This window comes from Lacerta agilis, chromosome 14 (assembly GCF_009819535.1).
Source record: "Lacerta agilis isolate rLacAgi1 chromosome 14, rLacAgi1.pri, whole genome shotgun sequence".
Taxonomy (NCBI): domain Eukaryota; kingdom Metazoa; phylum Chordata; class Lepidosauria; order Squamata; family Lacertidae; genus Lacerta; species Lacerta agilis.
Window position 1 is genome coordinate 22,144,749 of NC_046325.1, and position 20,302 is coordinate 22,165,050.

The 20,302-nt window shown below is 39.1% G+C and overlaps 2 protein-coding genes across 2 annotated transcripts; one reads left to right on the forward strand and one right to left on the reverse strand.

The window, feature by feature from the left end:
- The first annotated feature begins 1,970 nt into the window (after nt 1-1,970).
- Nucleotides 1,971-11,207, forward strand: LOC117057665 (vomeronasal type-2 receptor 26-like). Its single transcript, XM_033168503.1, has 6 exons — nt 1,971-2,113; nt 2,955-3,246; nt 5,008-5,856; nt 7,982-8,203; nt 9,917-10,043; nt 10,306-11,207. Exons 1-6 carry the CDS (start codon nt 1,971-1,973, stop codon nt 11,205-11,207), a joined length of 2,535 nt encoding a protein of 844 aa, XP_033024394.1.
- Nucleotides 11,208-14,238: 3,031 nt separating this feature from the next.
- On the reverse strand, nt 14,239-15,207 carry LOC117057666 (olfactory receptor 6M1-like). Its single transcript, XM_033168505.1, has one exon. It carries the CDS (start codon nt 15,205-15,207, stop codon nt 14,239-14,241), a length of 969 nt encoding a protein of 322 aa, XP_033024396.1.
- Nucleotides 15,208-20,302: the final 5,095 nt, after the last annotated feature.

Genomic DNA, 20,302 nt, shown 5'->3' on the forward strand with positions numbered 1-20,302 from the left:
ATATTGTCTTCCTTGTAGCTGCCCTGAATGTTACCCACAGCTGCAGATCTTCCTGCCTCTGCAAAATCTTGCATTGTGATTCTGGTGGGGAGAACAGATACAGGAAGTGCCATCCTGCTCATTTATATCACACTCGTTCCAGTCCGCCCAAAAGCTGCTGGGTGGGAAGTGGGAAGCATAATTTACATAAGCAGGAGGGGGGTGCAGGGAAGGGTCTATTCACATGCTGCCTTGTATGTGTAAATTGCACTCTTACTAACCAGGTGTGTGTGTGCTGGAATCTAGACAATAATATGGCATATAAAAGACAAACACACAGACAACAGTGAGGTGGGGAAAGCAAGTGAAGAAGGCTTTTTCTCTCCATGAACAGAAGGGATTTTGAGCACTGTAGAAAACATCTGAATATATGTTAAGATGATGAAAACGAAACAACCTTGTACTATACTAGAGCTTAGCACAAGAATCCCAACTCTAAACAGGTAGACATTTGAGCAAGAAAGCTTCAGTAATGATGGGATTTCACAGAAGAACTTATTGACAGCATTAGAACAGAAGGTGCTCCCAGTATGTGAAAGTAAAGGTAAAGGGACCCCTCACCGTTAGGTCCAGTCACGGATGACTGTGGGGTTGCGGCGCTCATCTCGCTTTACTGGCCAAGGGAGCCGGCGTACAGCTTCTGGGTCATGTGGCCAGCATGACAAAGCCACTTCTAGCAAACCAGAGCAGTGCAATGAAATGCTGTTTACATTCCCGTCGGAGCGGTACCTATTTATCTACTTGCACTGCGTGCTTTCAAACTGCTAGGTTTGCAGGAGGCTCCCAATATGTAACATGGTACATAAAAGACAAATAATCCACACATTCACTACCATGTGTATACAGGCTCCTTTGCACTTAATTGACTCATATTGAAATAGGTTGCAAATACAGTGGTACCTCAGGTTACATACGCTTCAGATTACATACTCCGCTAACCCAGAAATAATGCTTCAGGTTAATAACTTTGCTTCAGGATAAGAACTGAAATTGTGCTCTGGCGGCGCAGCAGCAGCGGGAGGTCCCATTAGCTTAAGTGGTGCTTCAGGTTAAGAACAGTTTCAGGTTAAGAACGGACCTCCAGAACGAATTAAGTTCTTAACCCAAGGTACCACTGTAGCAACCTAGTGATCATATGCCACTAGGAGGCCAAATATGAAGTCCCAAATGACATAAAATTGAAACTGTTTCAAGGTCCATGATGGCATTTTTTGTGTAGCTGCTTTAGATTATGACTGGTCATGTATTCCTTGGATCATCTGAGAGTCTTCTAACTTCACCATTGTCCATACTATCTGGGGATAAAAGGAATCAGAGTCCAACAACAACCCCAGAGTTAACATTTTCCTATCCCTGCATTACTAATGCTTCTGGATATATTTTCTTTCTCAATTCCACACTCGGTCCTAGTGTTTTACCTGACTCCATAAGCAAAAATTATGAGATTACAACTAATAAATAAGTTTTCTTCAGCTGCTTTGTTCTCTATGAGCAGAATGCATTGGGGACCTAATTATGAACCCTGCAATTATGTAAAATTATCTAAAATTATGGCAATCTTCTTCCTTGCCAAGATGGCATGTATTTTCAGTGACCACTCTCATAAAAAGCAATCATGATGAAAACAGTTATGAAATGTGCCTGTGTTTTTCAGACTGCAGGGTGACAGACTGGACAAGCAGTGTTGCTGGGAGTTTTATAGGATACAAAGTGTCATCATTGACCAGTAGAATGTAGAGACATTGTGACTGTGTGCTCTAAATGGGGGAACATTGTATACTAAAGAAGTAGGTTGGAGCAGTGGATTTTGTTACAGAAGAAAGAGCTTCACATCTACAATTGTAATGCTGATCTTGTTGGTGTGCCTACTGATTGTATGGTTGGTGTGTCTTCCCCTAACTGATTGCAAGGCACTTCCCTTTACTTGCAACATGAGAGATCCCCTTCGGATCCCACATGAGTATTATCAGCAAGGGGACCTCATCGTTGGCAGTATATTGTCACAATTCTTCTCCTTTTTTGACACTATATCCTTCAATCAACACCCCAATTTAAGGTTTATTGAAGAAGTCCTGTAAGGAAATTATCATTTTACTCCCAAAAATGTTCATGGTTACACTCTAACAATCACAGGTAGATAACAGAAAGACAGTGTTATATCCAGGTTTGGTCATACTCAGATAAGAATCACTGGAATCAATGCATTTGAGAAACTTTAGTACATTAATTCCAGTGGGTCTACTGTGAGTATGAGCAATTGTTTAGGAGTCTACCAATTTCTCCACCATTCACATTTCTCTATAGATTTCTAAACAGCCACCTGACCTTCTTATCAGCTATACTCTGTTATATATCATATACTCTTCTCCTTTTTATTTTTGCTTCCAGGTATATTTCAAGAATATATGAAATGGCACAAAATTATTATTAGTTCTTTCCATTTCTGGATTTCCCACAAGTCTTTATTTCATGATTTATTTCATTGTCTTCTCTACATTCTGATTTTAAAATATGAACACGGAGGCAGAACTGATTGAAGGATGCTTTGACACAATTCCACCTTCACAAAAAGTTGACAAGCTTTGTCATGCAGGGCATTGAACTATATAACCCTCTGAGTCCCTTCCGTCTCTACAATTCTATGAGTCTAACTGTGCTTCCTTTTATCAGCTAAAGAAAGCATCTTGCAATACTAATAAATAATTTAAAACAATGAAGAAAAACCCAAATATTTTTGTTTACATTTTTCATGTTTTTCTTAAAGCAGCATGTGTAGATTGTTTCTAAAGCTTTATATTCTACAGATGTGCATGCCAGAAAGCACATGCCTTTGGCAGAACAATGTGAACATGGCAAGCAGTTCATGATATCTGGAGCATTATTGTGATTTGATGTGGCCTATGCTTTCTTTACAGTGTAGTGACAAAATATTACCAGCATGTCCTAGCCTTGGTGCTTGCAGTGGAGGAGATTAATGAGGATCCCAAGATCTTACCAAATATTACATTAGGATTACATATCTATGACAGCTACTTCAATGAAAAGACGACCTACCAGACTACACTGAACCTTCTTTTTAAAGTGAAAAATATGGTACCCAACTACAAGTGTGATACAAAGAAGAATATAATAGCTGCCATTGGGGGACTTGACTCTGAAACCTCCCTTTGCATGGCTACCATCTTAAGCACCTATAAGATTCCTCAGGTGTGTATGTGAGGCATGGAGAAGCTTGTAAAGGAAAATTGAGTGTGTGTGTGGGGGGGGGGACGTATTTATTGTTGTATATCTTGCCTGTGATGAGACAGTTCTTTGAATTTAAGTACATTAAACTTGTTCCAGTGCTCTTTTTGTGGTAACCTGTAAGAGAAAGGGGGCAGATCCAAAGTAGGATATACAGGTGAAACACGAAAAATTAGAATATCGTGGAAAGGTTCATTTCTTTCAGTAATTCAACTTAAAAGGTGAAACTAATATATGTGATAGACTCATGACATGCAAAGCAAGATATGTCAAGCCTTTATTTGTTATTATTGTGATGATTATGGCATACAGCTGATGAAAACCCCAAATTAACTATTTCAACTTTGGTGTTTTCATCAGCTGCACGCCATGATCATCACAATTATAACAAGCAAAGGCTTGACATATCTCACTTTGCATGTCATGAGTCTATCTCATATATTAAACTCCAGTAGCTAATTTAAACAATTGCTTAAATAAATGGACTTTTCCATGATATTCTAATTTTTCGAGTTTCACCTGTATTAGAAATTTCTATCTCACTGACAGAGTCTCTCCTGAGTCACTATTTAAATCTTTGAAGTTAACAATCAGTATGATTTTCTCACTACGTAAGCTGCAGGGAAAATGCTGAAAGCACAGGTGCCTCTTTCACAGGTGCCTTCATAAATCTAATGAAGGCCTTTGGCCTTGTCAGCCCAAAGGAACTCTCCACACTGCTCAACAAGATAGGGTTCCCATCTAAGCTTCACAAGAAGATTGTGTTCTTCCATCACCAGCAACTTCTCAATTGATGCTGAACTGAACAAGAATAGTGGCAAGGCAGCTATGGCTCACCTCCCCAAAAGGGTACGGGAGAATGTGATGCTAACTACCAATATCAAGGTGAAGGTCTACCAGGATTGTGTGTTGCTTTATAGAAGTGGGCAATTTACAGCCACCAAGAGTGATGCTTCAATGCCCTCCACATGTGCTGCATCAGTGGGACTTTGGGCATCACATGGCAGGACAGAGTCACAAAGAAAGAAAGAAAGAAAGAAAGAAAGAAAGAAAGAAAGAAAGAAAGAAAGAAAGAAAGAAAGAAAGGAAAACAACTCTCCCAAACCTTGCAGAAGGAGTTGTTGTAGAGGTTTGATATGTTCTCAAACCCTATCTGGGTAGGAACTGGCTTACTTTTCTAACTGATTTTAATACTGCATTTTCACAATGTTGTAATTTATCCAGGGACCTTACAGAGAAGAGAGGGTAAGAATACCAATCAGTGAATGATTGTCCTGTGCGCCTACCCACAAAGAGTCACAAATCCTGTATCTTTTTCATAGTGGTGAATTGACTTAGCTCAAGAAAGGCCTTCTCAGCATTTCTGCTTTTCACATCCTAGAATTCAGACAGAGACATTTCTGCCTTTACGAAATACTTCGGGGACTGCTTGAAGGATGAGTTAGGGTGTCATGTCCAATGTTTGCCCTAGAACTATGGAATGGAATGGAACCGATCATTTACAGGATCCTCAGCATTGCAAGATGCAGAGTCTGCTATTAATAGACGTAATATTTTAGAATACCATGAAGCAATGTAGACAAATCAGTTTCAAAACCCCTAAAAATGGGAGAAATTGATGTGGGAGGGAATATTAATAATATTTCTAAAGTATACCCTCAAGGAAAGCACACTACACTTCTGATCTGTTTTCAGCAATATATTTTTTATTTTATTTTCTTGTAGGTCTCTTATTTCTTATTTGGCCCTTCACAGAGTATGAAAACCCAGTTCCCTTTCATCTACCGTGTGGTTCCCAATGAAGAGAATCAGTACTATTTGATAATCCAATTACTTCTGCATTTCAAGTGGACATGGGTTGGGATTGTTACATCAGGCAATGATAAAGGAGAGAATTTTGTGCAGACCTTGGTAACAAAGCTTTCCCAGAATGGCATCTGCTTGGCTTTCACTGACAGAATGCCATCCCCAACAGACTTTTCCAACCTGCTTGATGAATACCATATAACAGAGGATACAGCCTGCTTTGTTAAAGACCACAAAGCAAAAGCAGTTATTGTATTTGCAGAAACTGCAGCTATATTTCGTTTTATATTCTTGCTGTATCAAATACAAACAGTAAATATGGAAGAGACATCTCTAGGAAGAGTATGGATCTTGACAGCTCAATGGGACTTCCCAGCACTACAGTTTCACAGGAGCTGGGGTATAGAAGTCTTTCAGGGAGCCTTGTCTTTTGCAGTTCACACCAAACAAGTAGAGGAATTTCAACATTTCCTTCAGCCTTTAAATCCTTACTCACTCAGTGGAGACAGTTTTATCAAGGACTTCTGGCAGCAGGCTTTTGACTGCTTACTTTCTGATTCCCATGTGTCTGAGGAGAGTAGTGATGGTTGCACAGGTCAGGAAAAGCTGGAGAGCCTCCCAGGACCATTTTTTGAAATGAGCATGACTCCCCAAAGCTACAGTATATACAACGCTGCCTACGTGTTAGCCCATGCTTTACATGCAATGTATGCATTGAATCTGAAGCACAAAGCAGTGGCAGACCTTCCAAACTCACACCCATGGCAGGTACTTTTTATTTAAGGAAATCATTTTGACAGTCATGAGAAGAGGTGTAATACATGGCTGGGCTGAAGCAGCCAACTTGGGTGCTTGAATCCTATGGGGCAGCAGCCCTGCAGGCACCATACCCACTTCTACCACTGCTGCAAGACCCCAGTAAGTGAGGCTTTGGTGGGCCATGTGGTTGGGAGACACACGCTCGTTTTGCCTCAGATTGCAAAATGAGATTGGCTGACCCTGGCTAATATATATTTATTTGAATTTTATATACTGCCCTTTATCACAATATCTCAGGGTGCTTTACAGAATAAAACACAAGATAAAAACAGAAGTAAATAAATAAAACAAAAATAATTAAACAATAACCACAGCCCTTTCCACAGACGTATTTAAAAGGCTGTGGCATATCAATCAGCCCAAGGCCTGGCTGAATGGGAACGTTTTCGCCTGGCGTCCAAAAATATATAATGAAGTCATTAGATGAACCTCCCTGGGGAGAGCATTTCACAAATGGGGAGCCACTACAGCAAAGGTCCATTTTCATGTTGTCACCCTCTGGATGTCCCGTGGTGGAGGAGGCACATGAATAAAGGCCTCAGATTATGAATGCATGGCCCAGGGTGGTTTATATGGGGAGAGGCAGTCCTGAGCCATTTAAATCAGCACTTTGACGTGGGCCTGGAAAACAAGTGGCAGCCAGCAGAGTCAGGTCAGGATCGGTGTCATATGTTCAAAGCATCTTGTCCCTGTGAGCAACCTGGCTGCTGAATTCTGCGCCAGGGGAAGCTTTCACACCATCTTCAGAGGCAGCCCTATGTCTAATGTGTCGCAATAATCCAGCCTAGAGGTTACCAGAGAATAGACAATAGAAGTTAGGCTATTCCTGTCCAGATAGGGACACAGCTTGGCCACAAGCTGAAGCTGATGGAAAGTGCTCTGCACCACCGACGCCACCTGAGCCTCAAGTGACAGCAGAGGATCCAGGATTACCTCCAAGCTACATACCTGCTCCTTAAAGATCCCATCAAGAGCAGGCAGCCTCCCAGCCATCTGCCTTTATGTTTAAATACTGTGTTAACCACAGCACCAAACACCTAGTTTTATTTTTTTCCAGATGGATAGATATGTGGTTGGAATGGCTACATGTCAGAATTCTTTGTTGTGAAGCTGATCCCTACAGAAAGCAGGACTGAAGTCGCTACCCATCAGCTTTGAGCATGTTGGATTGGTTGTGTGACTGAGTTCCCTGTGGGGAACTCAAACATACAGCCAATCTCTGCAGAAAGCAGGTTCAACATCACAGTTGATAAGCTGATAGACAATAACTGTAAGTCTCAAGTTATCAGCAGTGCTTAAAAGTAACAAACGGGGCTCTTTGGATGCCATGAATGGTTCTTTGTGGTCCTAAAAATCAATATCAGCTGTCAGTGTGATGTCAGCTGATTGACAGGTGTTCATTCCCAGCAACCTGCTAAACTTGGCCCACAATTGACAAAGGAGATAAGGATGCGGCTTTCTAATCAGATTCAGTTTCCTTCCTGCTCCAAGCTTACCTGATACCAGGGTGGGATGGTGGGAGGAGAAAGAGCAGATGGCAGAGTGGGGTTTCCAACTGGCAGGTCAACCTTATAGTTAGAACAATCTTACCCAGGAAAGCACACCCCATTTCTGTTCTTTCCACTCCAAAATCAACGTTAGAGGTGACTAGCACAAAGGCTGTGGATAAATTTATGTGCTGAACAAATTACATCTATTTTTGTTAAAAGGAAAATAAATTTTATGTAGTTTTTTATTTCCAAGAAGTGAATGGAGGACAGAAAAAATGATGCAGATGCTCCCATTTCCTGAGTCAATGGAAAAGCCTCCAAATCAGTTCAGACTGAATCAAACTACATTGCAAAGCACTGATTCAGGGTCTCAACTGAATCTTCTCATTGGCACATACTTTTGATTGTAACTATTGATTTCATATTGTTAAATTGTCTTGTATAGCCTGCTGGTTAGAAAAGTGGACTAGAGGTATGACCAAAATAAGCAAATAAAAATAAAAATTGAATGATGTTGTAAAAATATTTTTATGGTTGCCTCTTCTCTATTTTTTTTAAAACCAATTTTACCTCTTCAAATTTAGCTTCATCACTTCTTGAGGAGAATCTCTTTTAATAACAACATTGGTGATCGGGTGTCTCTGAATGAGAAAGGTGAATTAGAAAGTGGATTTGATATTATAAACTGGATTACCTTCCCAAATAGATCTTTCATGAAGGTGAAAGTAGGGAGGATGGGTCCACGGGGAGGCAGACAGTTCACCATTAACGAGGAGATCATCACATGGCATGAAGTGTTTAACCAGGTAGGGTCTGACATTTGGTTTCAGGTACAAAATATCAGTGAATATTCTAGTATGAATCCTCAGTGTGTTTATTTATTTCCAAGATTTATATTCAATCATCTAGGTCTTTAAGGTGGTTTACAAATATGTTAGAAAATGCTAACATGTGGGAAATTTCCACTTTAAAACATATGGAAACACTCATTCACGGTTCTTTCACCTGAGAGATTTCCAAATAAGTAACTTTAACAATTGTGGATCTCTGTGGAGCATACAGAGCACCTGCCATCAACTCAGCATAGGAAATGTTGTGAACTATTGGTATGTAATAAAGCAATATTTTGCAAACTGTTATGTCCTTGATTTAAACACTGTGTTGAAGCCTAGTGAAGTTATGTAGGACATGGAATCAATGAAGTTTTGGCTTGTTCCGCTTAGAGCACACACTTGCCATATAAGGTTATTGAGCCAAACTGAGTATGATGTAAATGGCTAGAATGCAATTAATGCACATATTCTTAAAAATGTAAATAGAGAACATACGTGTCCTGAAGAGCAATGGGGCAGGGAGTTCAGCACAGAGTGAGGGTCATTATCAGTCCAGAGCACCACTCCTAGTTTGTTCTGGCTGTTTTTGATTAATTTGCAATGTTAAAAAGCTCAAGCAACACATTTAAATACATTTTCTCTTAAAATTAAAAAAAATGGAAATGTATTTTCTTTAATATATTCATTTATAACACATATTTTAGTTTTTAAGGGTTTTTAAAGTTGTGAACTGCATTGAAATATTTATTAAGTGTCAAAGCTAGAAATAACTAGAAGGGGAATATATAGAATAGTTTGTGTTTAATTTGTCCCCTGTCATATATGCCACTAGCTTTCTATAAGGCCTCAATGGAGCAAGCATTAGGACAGTGAAACTTTGTGTAATGTGCATTGTAGGAGAGCACATCTCTTGACCCCGAAAGGATGAACTTATTTTGCATCGAACCTGTGCCCTCTCTTATGCCTTACTTACAATGTGATTGATCTATGGAGATAAGAATATACAACAGGTGTGCACCAGTCACAAGATTCATCTGGTATCTGTACTTTGCAGATACAGCCTCTTCACCATGGAAAAAAGTTATTGCTTGACTGAATCCCATAGGGGAAGGGGTGGTGGTCAAAAGAGGTCATTAATCCCCATGAAAGAGTTGGGTGGGGAAAATGTCATGGCCCAGTGGAAACCCTGTTATTCCAAGAATCATTGATGTGGGTGGGCTTCTTCCTACCCCGTGGAGTTTTGGGAATACAGCTACCTTTTGCTGGGATAGATCTCTCCATGAGGAAGAGCCATAGCGTATTGGTAGAACATCTGTTTTGTATGCAGGCAGAAGACAATACTGAGATAGATGGATCAATGTATCCATCAGTAAATGGCAGCTTCCTATGATTCTTTCCTATGTTCCCACGGCAAGGAGATAATGATTGTGGTAAAAACAAAAGCAAAATACATCCATGAGAAAAACAATGCAGCCCTTGCTTTAGAAATGTGGCAATTTTTATGCAACCTAGTACCAGAATGACTCAGACCATTGGAGAGTTCATGATCCAGCTCAATACACCCTCAATCTGGGCATGAGAAAAACCTCAAACCACTCCTATTTGCCTTGTAATCTAGGTAGTACACAACCAATTGATGCACACCCTCAGTATACTAGCCCTTTCCTTCATTGCATTTCTGAATAGACACCACCATCTTCCGTGTGCAATAACATGTGTCATCCAGGTTTTGTGAGGAAAAAGAAGGAGGGGGAGCCATTCTGTTGCTACGATTGTGACCCATGTGCAGAAGGAAAGATTTCAAATCCAGAAGGCAAGTGTCAACCATGTTGTCATATGAACATGATTTTCCCCTCCCCACCAGTGGGTCAGTTAAGTCTGTGTGGATTTAGATGATAAGGTTGGCAGTGTTAAACTTTGTATATAGATATGGGAATTTTATAGGCATATGTACATGTAGAAGTCTCTTTCTGCATGATTGTGAACATTGCTTTTCCAGTATTCTGTATGGTTCAGAAATCTGCCCGTGTGCTGGTTTCATTGACTGAGTTGTGATCATGCCTTTTCCTTTCCAGATATGGGCAATTGTATAAAATGCCCAGAAGATCACTATCCGAATGAAGACCAAGATGGATGTCTCCCCAAGATGTTACACTTTCTGTCCTATGATGAAAATTTGAGTATCACTTTAGCTTTCATGGCATTTTCATTTTCTGTGATCACTGCTTTTGTGCTTAAAATGTTCATTAAATACAAGGAAACTCCCCTTGTTAAAGCCAACAATCGTGGCCTCACGTTTACTCTGCTCATCGCCCTCTTGCTTTGCTTCCTCTGTTCTTTGCTGTTCTTTGGAAGGCCTCAGACAGTGACCTGCCTCCTAAGGCAAACAGCTTTTGGCATCATCTTCACCGTGGCTGTTTCTTCTGTGTTGGCAAAAACCATCACAGTGATTTTGGCCTTCATGGCCACACGACCAGGATCCAGGATAAGGAACTGGGTGGGGAAAAGACTGGCAGCTTCTATCGTTTTCTCCTGCTCCATCATTCAAGGAGCTCTTTGTAGTGTGTGGCTCCTTGCTGCTCCTCCATTCCCCCATTTGGACATGGACACTTTGGCTAAAGAAATTGTGGTTGAATGTAATGAAGGGTCTGTCCCTATGTTTTATTCTGTCCTTGGGTACCTGGGATTTCTGGCTCTTGTCAGCTTTGCTGTGGCTTTTCTTGCTAGGTCTTTGCCCAGTACTTTTAATGAAGCCAAGTTCATCACTTTCAGCATGTTGGTGTTTTGCAGTGTGTGGGTCTCTTTTGTGCCAACTTACCTGAGCACAAAGGGAAAATACATGGTGGCTGTGGAGATCTTCTCCATCTTAGCCTCTAGTGCTGGATTATTGGGCTGTATCTTTGCTCCTAAATGCTATATAATTTTACTGAGGCCTGAGCTGAACAGCAAGAAGTACTTAGCAAGGAGAAATGTGTAGAAGTTAGTAGCTTGGGTCATATTTTTCTACTGAGATTTTGATGTGAGTTCTTTACTGGTTTGGAATTCTAAGCTGAAAATTTTCCTTCAAGGAGCTTTAAAAATAGATGAGCAGTGCTCCAGGATTTAGGAACTCATTTACAGATGTTGTTTGGTCTTCACTTTTGGAGTGTAGAAATAAATAGAAGTTATCAGAGGTATAGTTATTTTACACCAACCCATAGTACACCACAACTATATTTCTCTTTTGGAACGGAGATTTGTCCCCCCCCCCCCCGACTTGACAAAGGTAATGGCCAATTCAGTAATCCAATATCTTCTGTTTCCAAAATGTGGACACATATGAGAGACTACTTGGGCTAACCTGGATCTGACATTAAATAATATGAATGCTGGGGGAAATTATAGGCTATATTTTCACATATGAAATATCAATATTGATCTATATGTTTAAATTAGGGTTGGTGGAATATTCTTATTGTTAATATCAGCTGAATTGCTTTTGATCATTTTCTATTGATGATCATCAGGTTTCAAAATAACCTTTTTTTGTTAGGAGCATTGTGGAAGATCTTAGCACAACACATTTTATTGAACTAAATGCCATGATAAAATAGCAATGAAGTTGGGGTATATTAATTAATCCCACAGGGACTAAAACAAATAATTCAGTGCTTTGAATGAATGCAGAAAATATTTGAGGTTGTAGAAAATAATGTTGGAGCCTCACCACTCTCAAGGGAGCTAGGAGACTGAATATCATCAAAATGAACTAAAATAGGCTAATAATACATTAATGTTTGGCTATATTAAGGAAATCTGAAGTGGGCCATTTGTGTTTGTCCTCAATTCTTCCTTCTTGCATATAAAGGCGACATGGAATGGATTTAGAACTATTTTTTAAAGTTATTGATTTTAAATGGGTTTCCATTTTCCTTCCCCTATGTTTACATACACACTATAAGAAAGAAATTTGATGAGAGTAAATGAAATGTAAATGAAATTTAAATGAATAAATTTAAATGAAAAAGAATTAAACCCCCAATGAAATCTGTGAATGTCAGCTGTTAGTGGGTCATGTTACAATGTCCATCACATGTTTTGCGACAGAAGCATTCCTGACATTTACTGGAATATCCAGCCCCTTTAGTTAGTGGCTATAACTCATCCTCATACCCAGAAATTACATAACATTTTACAAAGAAGCAGAGCTACAAATAATGAAGTGGGTTTTCACACTTTTTTACATATATTATGTCATCATTTAACAGAATTTGAATAAAATATATTGCATTGTCCCAGATATATATATACACACAGTTGAAAGCATAGTTCTGGCTTCAGAAGAGGAGATGGAGTGAGATGGTGCATAAAGGAGAAAGAAACAAGAACAATCGAGGGAACTGAAGCAGAATAAATCCCCACCAGCATTCAACCCATAGAATTGAATGAACTTTTAAACTATTCATACAAATAATTGAAAACAACAGCAACTTATTACTTATGCCCCACCCATCTAATTGACTTGCCTCGGCCACTCTGGGTGGCTTCCAACATAATAAAAACACAGCAAAACAAATATATTGACTGTATGTCTGCACATCATATAGTGTATCCATTTTTGTACATTATTGTCTTCCTGTAATCAATTCATGGTTCTTAAATGGGTTGTTATGGGAGAAAGTTGCTATCTCACCTTGTGAGGAAATGAGGTTGGTGCTTTATAAATCTGTGTGACAGTAAGTTATACAGAAGTCAGACTAGAACACCCTATTCTGAGATTTGTAACTATCTGGAAGAAAAATCTGAGAGGTGAAGTATTAAAGCTGAAGCTGTATGCTCTTGGGAGACCTGTTATTGTGTTATAATCTTGTGCTATCTGATTCAAGTCAGCAAATAGATAAATTCCACAGCTTCCCAGTCCTATTTTTAGAGTACAGTCATTAAACTGTGGTTTTGAACTGCAATCTACTGTATCTGTAAAATCCTATTCAAACTATTGTGACATAGATTAATGTCCAATATTAAAAGAAATGGTAGGGTGTACAGAAGCTCCAATTTAGGGTGGTGCTGTTTTTCTAGAAAAAGAGGTGCGGGAACACACCATAAACATTGTTAGAAACTGAGATATGAAAACTAGGAGCTAATGGCACCAAACACCTAGGTTATGCACACAACAGAATGTCTAGGCACACTTCTTTATAAGAGGAACACAAAGCTGACAATGAATGAACTGCAGCTAAAATACTATGTTCATTTTTCACATGGTCTAGTCCTTCCCCTAATATTCTTTAGAGGGTCTCTTCTCCAGCCTTTAGAGGGTAGCTGGAAGTGGGAAGGCAGAAAAAGGTTCTCCTTTCCTAACCACTTTGAAATCTTAGGTGCAGTACTGCATCCAGAGATCAGAAACTGCTCACTCTAATGAAATTCCCTGTAGCAAAATGGACCTAGAACAATGGGAGTTTCAAACACTGACCATGAACACCTAGCTGAATGAATGAATGAAACTTGTTCTCTTATAATGGCAATGGCGCGCACTTGAGAGATGCTAGAACAGAGTTCTGGTGAGTTCCAGCTGAAAGAAAGACATGAATATCTCTTTTGGGTTGACAAATTCTGTACTTGTGCAGGGTGCCATTTTTTGAAAGATTACAGAAGTCTGCCTCTGGAGTACAGTTTGTTCATCACCTCCATCAGTATTCCATCAAAACATTCTTGTTTCCTCTGTCTTGTTGACCCTGCCTGCTCAGTTTACAAATGAATTACTTATTCACATTTGAGTTCGTACACTGCAGCCTTCTCATTTTGCTGGTGCAGAATCTCTGTCTGGTTGAACCAGAAGAGAGAACTTAAGAAACCAGCCACTGAACATATGATATTTATTGTCCAAGGGCCTTATCCAACTCTTCTGGCTGAATGAATACTTGGGAAGGCATGACAATGTAGAAGGCAGATCAGAAAGGTTACTATATTAAGATCAAGGGTACTAAGGGGTCACGAGTTCAATCCAGGATGTCTGGGAAAGCAAATGCTTAATCGACTGTTTTCCTAAATATTGCACCAATTTTCTTCACTGCATCTTTCAAAACATCCTTGACCACTTTATTTCTAAAGCTATAGATAATTGGATTAAGTAAAGGAGTAACCACAGTGTTAAGAACAGTAGCTACCTTATTAAAATCCATAGAAGAGTTTCCAGCTGGCCTGACATAGATGAATATGGAGCTGCCATAATAGAGGGAGGCCACAGTGATATGAGAGCTGCAGGTGCTGAAGGCTTTCTTCCTACCTTGGGCAGAGGGCATCCTGATCACAGTAACAATGATGCAGAGGTAAGAGACAGCTGTCACAGAGACGGAGCTCAGGAGTGTAAAACAAGATGAGGCAAATTCGATATTTTCAACCAGGGTGGTGTCTGCACAGAGTAACAGTGTCAATGGCGCTGTGTCGCAGAAGAAATGATCAATGACATTGGGGCCACAGTAAGGTAGTCCCGACTTGAAGATGATACCAAGAGCTACACAAATGAAGCCTCCAAACCAACAGAAGAGCATCATCAGCATGCAGACCTGGCTACTCATTATGGCCGTGTAGCGCAGTGGGTTACAGATGGCTAAGTAACGATCCACAGACATGGCTCCAAGCAGGAGAACTTCTGTGGTCCCACAAAGGAAGTATAGTGTTATCTGGACAGCACATCCAAAGAAGGAGATGGTTTTTTTCTTTGTGATGAGAATGCTGAGCATCTTAGGTGTGACTGTGGTGGTGATGATAATCTCCAGCCAGGAGAGTTTGCTCAGAAAATAGTACATGGGGGTGTGAAGGCGGCAGTCAAGGCGGATTATGAGGATGACCAGAGCATTTCCAATTAATGATAATGTATACATGACCAGGAAGATGCAGAACAGTGGCAGCTGCATCCCCTGAAGACTAGAGAAGCCAAGTAACACAAACTCTGTCACAACTGTTCCCGAGGTATTTTCTTTTCCATTCAGGATCATTGTGCCATGGAACTGTAAGCAGAAATCCCCCACAAAAGTGTGATGTCACTAAGGATTGTGCATATGAGGCAGCACATAATAAAAAGAGTGAAAGAACAAGAATGATATAAGAAATCTGGGCCAAACATTTCTGGTAAGAAATGTTTTGTAATGTTTTGTAAGATTCCTCTTTCAGAAAACAGAACATTGAATCTTACTTCAATGCACACAATCACCAACTAAGACTTGGTGCATGGAGGCTATTTTTTGTTTTGTTTTTGTTAGGGTGTTCAAGATCTTAGGACAGCTTTTAGTTAAAATAGAAAATGCAACAAATAAATTGCATACAAAATCCATACAATTTATATTCAAACTTTTTTGTTTTAATTTTGGTTCCTCTGTTTTGTTTTTGCTGGATTGGGGTTGATTAAATTTGTTGGGGTTGGCGGTTATCATTATTTTTTGAATATTTTATTTGTTGAATATAAGAACAACATATAATCAAATACAAGCAATCAAATACAGTCCCTTTCCTCCCCCCCCCAAAAGCCCCAACTATGTCCAGGTAATTCCATTTGTAATATAATCTACTAAAAAATATTTCTACAGTTGCTGGTTTAAAAAATATCATTCCACATGCTCCCATGTGTTGTAGGTGTTTTAAATGCATGTTCTTTCTTTGATGCATATGTAATAAAGGAGGACCATGTTATGTAAAAGTTATGTAATTTCTCACATTGTTTTCTTTCACGTACCCTTTGGTTGTTTTAATTTGGGTATAACTGCAAACTGGTTGTTGTTGTTTTCTATTGATATATTGGATTATTTATAGTCTGTATATTCTGTCTTTTAAAGACAGAAGTGTCCAGGGAAACCCAGCCAGATGGGTGGGATATAAATAAAATAACAACAACAACAACAACAACAACAACAACAACAACAACAACAACAACAACACTGTTTCAAAAAATGGGACAGGTCATACCTGTGATTAAATGTCAACAAAACTGAAATAGGACAGAAATAAGCTACAGTACTTGGTCCCCTTCTATTAAATTGAAAATGTCTTTGGAAACCTTTATGATGTCTCATTATACACCTTTCTTTCCACAAGACATGCTTTGTTAATGCTGGGTAAACATGTGCCAGCTGATATTGTTTCAGAATTTTTACGTGAATGTCATGGCAGATATGGAAGTTTCTTCTCACTCCCCCCCCCCCCAGAAGCCATACAATAAACTTCAAGGAACCCAACATTTGTGGCTACTATCATAGTGCCCATCAGTCATTTGCCATAAAATTTTGTCTAATGCACAAATCAAAGGATTTGAGGATTCATATAGAAATTTGAAAGAACAAAAATATCAATGAAATGCATCTTAGCATTGGTTATGAACAGCCCCATAGCCAGCTAACCCACAGATTGCTTTTACCATTGCTGAGATGAAGTCAGGAAGATCCAATAGACATGGAACCCGTGGATCAAACATGCTATAAACCAGATATGGGGAATATTTGGTCCTCCAAATAGAGCTGAAATACAACTCCCAGCAGCCCCCGTTAAACACCTTTACCCCCCCCCCCAAGAAAGACCTTACTAAAATATTATTGATCATGGAAACCATTCCCCCACATTTCCCCCTTTTCATTCATTGTTGCTAACTGCATCCAAAACAGAGAAGAGGAAGGGAATTAGCCTCATGTTCTAAATGAATTCTAAAATGAATGACGATATGAAACCATCAATACTTACAGCACTGCAGTGACACAAGGCAGTTGGAGTAGAGCAACACCTGAAGGCAAGAAAATGTGTTCCAGATTTTCTAGATGAGAAACTCAAAAGCTGATCAAATCAGAAACAGTTTAGTTTATCCTTCTTATTTAGCCGCTCTTGCCATGTCCTTTTCTGTATGGCTCCAACTTCAATACCACAAACTGAAAACTATCAACTATATGTTGAGGTATTTCATCATCACTATTTGCCTTTCAAGTCATAGCCTGCCAAAGAAAACCCTGATTTAATTAGTGAGAATTACAAAATTTTATACACCAAAAAGAGGAAATATCCATATATACCCTTAACTGTTAATTAATCGTCCACTAGAGCAGCTTTTAAACACAACATACTTGATTATGGTAGGCTATTCCATTCTCTTTGTGGATCATTAAAGCGAGGACAATCACATGGGGATTCCTATCACAACCCTTGAGATTAAGCTGTGTGAAAACCTTGATGTCTGATCTCACTGCCATGACCAGAGATAGACTGGGCTTCCCAGATCCTCCAGGTGCCAATGTTTTCCATTCACCACCACAGAGGCAAAAGTTTAAAGAACATGTGGGCTACTCACAGGCCTGGTGGGTCTTCCTTGTAGCTGACCTGAAGGTTACCCACAGCTGCTGAATTCCCTGCCATTGCAAAATTTTGCATTGTGATTGCAGTGGGGACAACACACATAGGAAGTGCCATCTTGTTCATTTATATCACATATGAGGCAAAATCCTAGGAGCAAATAGCATTTTCCCTTTCCTGGAGAAGGCACTTGGGGGTCATGTGCCCTTCTGCTCCCCTTCCACGTAATTGGTTCCTGTGGTAAGCAAGCAACTAAGCTACTCTTTAGTTATGCAAAGAGATGCTTAACATATTTTTCTTCACAAATAAAATGGAAAAAAGGTTTGACCATTGTAGCAGTCTCCTTTCTTTGTTTTCACCACATTATGTAGTTCTTACTACTGTATAAAATGGGGGTGCATAGGTGTAATTGTTTGTAAATTATGGTGTTTATGAGCACTTTATAGAAAAACAGTGTTCAGCAACATAATATTCTGACATAGAATCATAGAATTGCAGAATTGTTCGAAGGGACCCTGAGGGTCATCTAGTCCAATCACCTGCAATGCCTCCATGATTGATGGCCATCAAACCTCTGCTTAAAATGAGGTAATGGAATCCATTGCACTGTCTGCAGTGGGAAGTTTGAAGGTCAAATAAGTGCCTTGACTAGTGATACAATTTATTCTTCAAGTCCATCATGTGTTTCTACAGGAGAACATCAATTATGTGCAGGAGGAAAACTCCATTGTCATTAATACAAGGAATAGATGCACCTTATACAAAAATCCTGAAGCAAAATGGGTTTCAAGAAAGGACACATGTTATGTGCACATAAAGTATTGGAAAAGTACTTTAGAGAAGAGGCTGTGCTTGTTATAGGGGAGTTGTGTTATAACCTCATGGACAATGCTGGTATCCTTATGCCATTCCAAGTCAGTCCATTGTTCTCAGCATTGTCTAGGCTGACTAACAGAGGCTCCCCATGGATCTTTCCCAGTAATATTCAAAGATTGTATCTGGGACTTGTCCTATGAAAAGCACATGCTATACAAGTGGTTGCTGCATGTTTTATATTTGTATTCTGCATCCCTTTCATGATGGAACTTCAGGCATCCTAAATTGAGCTTCCATACACATGACTGGTTAGCTGCACTGAAAGACTGCTGCAATGCAGTCCCATTTTAGGGGATGGAACTTCATTTTTGCAAATTTCTTCAGTGAGGAGTCTTAAAAATATGTTTTAAGGTGCAAGAAATTCAAATCCTCTATTATTTCAGTGATTGCACATTTCGCTTGGTAAACCTATGTTTGATGAAGAAGCACATAAACTGCTTTTAGAAAACCAAAGAATTTCAATTTTACCTTCTGAAAAGTCAGCTAATGCTGAACAACAACAACAACAACAACAACAACAACAACAACAACAAACTGCAAGTACTTGACAATATTTTTAAATGATTCCTATAGAATATTACACACATTTTACTCACCAAGCAAAACTAAATTGTATCAATTTAATAAAAATACTGTTTGAATTCCCAAGTCATATTACAACCTTTTAGCACCCCTCATTTTTGGAATATGAAAGTTGAAAAATTCAACATGCCCAGCTGCATCATGCCCCTTTAATCCCCTTGAAGACAATTACTGCAACTGTCTTTACATACATTTCTCAAAAGAATTTGCAGTCAAGAGAGTTGTGGAAAATCTTAGTGAATGTATAAAGCAATGCATTTTAATGAAAAGGAGCAATAGAATTGAAATGAAGTTGTAGTAAGTTAATTATTCTCATGGGGTAGGGGAGCAAATAAGTTGGAATGAATACAGAATGCAGAAACTATTAGAGATTCTAAAGAGTAACATTGGAACTCCAAGGTTCCCAAGGGTGTTAGGAGACCACAAGTATCTGAATTAAACTAAAACAAACTGATAATATGCTGGTTATTTCTAGTTATTCTGTAACATTTGTTAAACATTTTAACAATCAACATCACTATAAAATTTTATATTCAGGATGCTATTGTTGGTGTGGTATGCTAGAATCTGCTGTTTTAGATATTAGCCGAGTATATTTTAAATTACAGGCCCAACAATTATATAATTGGAATCATCAAGCTTCCACTTGTTTCTCCTACATTTGTTCCTTGATATTTGAAATCTAGAACCTTAATTATTGGATAGGGGTAGGAAATATGAAGTAGATAATATCAGTTTGTACCCATTTTCCTTTCCTTCACAGAGAGCTGTTCTTCATGAGCAGCAATGTAGAAGGTTCACAGCTCTTACTGTTTTCCCCCTATGTTGTGGAAAATGTCCAAATTTGATGAGGGTTGGTATCAACATTTACATGCAATTTTTTTCAGTTTCTATGAATGTCAAGGTTTCGGTTGCACACTTCTCTACTTGACAGATACAGTATATGAATGCTTATATATATTACTATAATTTTTTTTAAAGAAAACTAGTATGGGTGACATTCACCAGATTTTGGATATTAATTGTTAATATGTCATAAACCCAGTGAATATTGGCATTTAACAATAATTCATACGGTTAAACCTCATGGCCAAAGTCCTGTGGGAATGCCTACCTGATTTTCATCATTTACCAGATTACTATTGCCTGGATGCAATGTCTATTGCAAGCCTTCTGACATGAGTATTTCTTATATTTACAGTGGTACCTCTGGTTAAGTACTTAATTCATTCCGGAGGTCCATTCTTAACCTGAAACTGTTCTTAACCTGAAGCACCACTTTAGCTAATGGGGCCTCCCACTGCC

What these genes read in the sequence shown, in the direction of transcription:
- LOC117057665 (XM_033168503.1), top strand. Translation starts at nt 1,971, where the DNA reads ATGAGAGATCCCCTTCGGATCCCACATGAGTATTATCAGCAAGGGGAC. An exon ending in GCACCTATAAGATTCCTCAG is followed by an intron (nt 3,247 to 5,007) that starts GTGTGTATGTGA and finishes ATTTTCTTGTAG; the next exon opens with GTCTCTTATTTCTTATTTGG. An exon ending in CAAACTCACACCCATGGCAG is followed by an intron (nt 5,857 to 7,981) that starts GTACTTTTTATT and finishes CTTCAAATTTAG; the next exon opens with CTTCATCACTTCTTGAGGAG.
- LOC117057666 (XM_033168505.1), bottom strand. Translation starts at nt 15,207, where the DNA reads ATGATCCTGAATGGAAAAGAAAATACCTCGGGAACAGTTGTGACAGAG.